We start from the raw sequence: 2,663 nt of genomic DNA on the forward strand, positions 1-2,663 counted from the left end.
ACGCAGGGGCGCCCCATGGGCGCAGGACGAGATGCGCCGTTCGCGGCGGCGAGGGTGCGCGGGCAGCGGCCCAGCTGGAGGCGTGGCCGGCGGCGGCCGACGCGGATGGGCTGGATCCGCGCGTCTTCGGGTCCCGTGGTGGATGCTGCGGGAGCGGTGGCTGCGTCCCGTCGGCAGATCTGGCCGACGCACCTGGATCCATGCGCACGGCCTGCCACGGGCACCGCCTCGGGGCGGGTGGCTGCTGGGTCTTGCTGCGCGCGGCCGGGGCTGGCCTTGGTTCTCGCCGACCAGATAGGTCGGGGATCCAGACACGATGCCTCCATTCTGGCGCCTCGAGGCGCAGTGGTGGCTGCTGCTCAGCAGCGAGGTGGCGGCTCGCTGCTGGGAGCTTAGGCTGTGTGCAGCAGACGGAGGGTTGGGCATGGAAAGACAGCTTCTTGCCTTGTGTACAACGGATCTGGTCTCCGGCAGGCACGCAGTGGCGCGTGGTGCGTGACTGATGTATGGCTGCAGCTCGAAACCATGGTGGTTCTTGGCCTTGGGCAGCGTTCCTCTGCTCTTTGTCGGCATGGTGCTCAGCAAGGCACGGCGGCTCGCGCTGCGCCTGGTGGCCCTGCATCCGGACGACCACTGGTGGATCTGGAGTCTAGTGCTGAAGTTTGGCCGTTGGTGGTCGCCGTGAGGTGCGGTTGGTTGCGGCGGCTCGTGGTGCTTCCTCGTCAATGGATGGATTCGATGCAGTGGTCTAGATCTGGCTATGTGCAGCGGTGGCGGCGCTGCAATAGCCCTTTGTGGTGGTGCAGGTGAGCAACCCTTGTCACTCAACCAGTCCGTCGAGAGGTTGTCTGATCAACTATGGTGAAAGCCTTGCTCCATCTGGAGCCGGCGATGGCGACACCTGTGGGCGCCGCTAATCTTCTTGGAGACATCGTTGTCATGTTGTTTTACCCTCTTTGTCGGCTCCCCGAGGGAAACCCCTAGTCCAGGTTCTCCTGGTACGGATGATGGCGACGCAACCAGCGTCGTAGCCCTTCTTGAAGGCATCATCTTGGGGTTTGCATGGTTGTTGTGTGTGTGTGTGTGTGTGTTGTTCGCTGCGGAGATGGTGGTGGTGGTGGTGGTGCGGCCGTTTGGGGTCGACGGTGGCTGTTTGGTGGTGTTCTTTGGGGGTCGGCGGCGGTACCTTTGGTGCCGCAGAGCAGCCATCTGTTTTCCCCTTGTGAAGGAGTATCGCCTTTGTTGCTCTGCATAGTCAAGACTCTCCCATGTGTTGCGGCGAGCTTCGTGCTCTTGGTGATGTCTCGGTTCATCTTTGCTCATTGATGGCGCAAGTTGCCTCCCCAACTTGCTAATCGTCCTGAGTTTTTCATGGCGGAGCTCCCAGTCAAGGTTCGTGTTTATGGCACTCGTTGATGGTCGATGCTCCTGAGTTGTGCCGTGGGGCTCGGTGCGCACGCTAGTGCGGTGCGTTAGGTTCCTTGCAAAGTTCTAGTATTGTGATCCCTTGACGACACCCCACATCTACTTGGCTTTCATGGCGTTGGCCCTGTGTCTGCTAGCTAGGCGTGCCTTGTTTTGGGCATCCTTTTTTCTCTCTTCTTCCTTTAGCCTTGCTATTTGCACGGTTTTTGCTCCGGTTTTCCTCATAAACGGGCCAGCTTGTTTAGGTTTTCAATCCGGTTTTCCTCATAAACTGGACCAGCCAAGCCTAAGAGGTAACTCTTGGCTTTGGCCGCTTTTGAGCAATATATTCAGGTGGGAGATCTCTCCCCCCGGTGATTCCTCAAAAAACAATATAAATCTACTACTCCTAAAACCTCAGACCAGCTTGAAGAATCAATGGACATCATGCTAACAATCAGATAAGTCAATACCAGTTGCTGCGCTGTTAGTGTGCTTCCTCGATATCAAGTTCGGAACGATCCTGCCAAGCCCAGTTGATAGTACCTAAAACAGCACAGAACGCAGCAGGAGTAATTAACACTAAACTGCAATCCTATTCTGCCAAACAAACAGATGCTGCGGTTCCACATACCGTCATGACAACCAGCGCCGACAGCGCACCAGAGAGTACCGTCGACTTGGGGTGCCGCATCGCCATGAGAGCCGCAATGATGAACGTCTCGTCGCCAATCTTTACCCAGCAAAGCATGAACACACAGCACCCGGTAATAAGAACATAAACAGTAGGCAGGAGGGCAATTCAGAAATACTGGAGTGGTAGCATTTCTGCATTTGTATCAGAGAAATGGCAGCCCACCTCGCTGACGAGAATCATGGAGAGGCTGGCGAAGAAGGCGTCGAAGAGGCCCAGCTCGGACTCCTGCTCGACGCCGGCGTCGCCTCCGCCGCCGATGACGCCGCGTGCCGTGTGGAAGAACATCTGGGAAGCAACAGAACAGGCATGGGAGGCCTTTGTGTGAGACGGTGAGACCAACAACAAGTGAGCTCCCAAAACCAGGGCGCAGCGCGTACGGTGTGAACTGACCTTGGTGCGGCGGTCGAGGCGGCGCGTGGTGGTGGCGTTGCCGGCGGCGGCATCGTGCGCGCCCTGAAACTGAAGAGAGGGAAACAAAATCAGCCACGCGCCCGGAGTCGGAGGGGGGGCTCGGCAGCCGGCAAACGGGGAAGAGGCGACGCCCGCGGGGGGTGGGTGAGGG

At 58.5% G+C, this 2,663-nt stretch overlaps 1 protein-coding gene across 1 annotated transcript in view; it reads right to left on the reverse strand.

The window, feature by feature from the left end:
• LOC123151710 (GDT1-like protein 4) overlaps positions 1-2,560 on the reverse strand; it is a gene marked incomplete at its 5' end in the record, with an annotated part of 5,330 nt that extends 2,770 nt beyond the window's left edge. The window contains 4 exon segments of the mRNA XM_044571376.1: positions 1,878-1,950; positions 2,039-2,137; positions 2,264-2,386; positions 2,492-2,560. Of these exon segments, the coding sequence (XP_044427311.1) occupies positions 1,878-1,950; positions 2,039-2,137; positions 2,264-2,386; positions 2,492-2,560 (364 nt within the window).
• Positions 2,561-2,663: the final 103 nt, after the last annotated feature.

This window comes from Triticum aestivum, chromosome 7A (genome assembly GCF_018294505.1).
Source record: "Triticum aestivum cultivar Chinese Spring chromosome 7A, IWGSC CS RefSeq v2.1, whole genome shotgun sequence".
NCBI lineage: Eukaryota > Viridiplantae > Streptophyta > Magnoliopsida > Poales > Poaceae > Triticum > Triticum aestivum.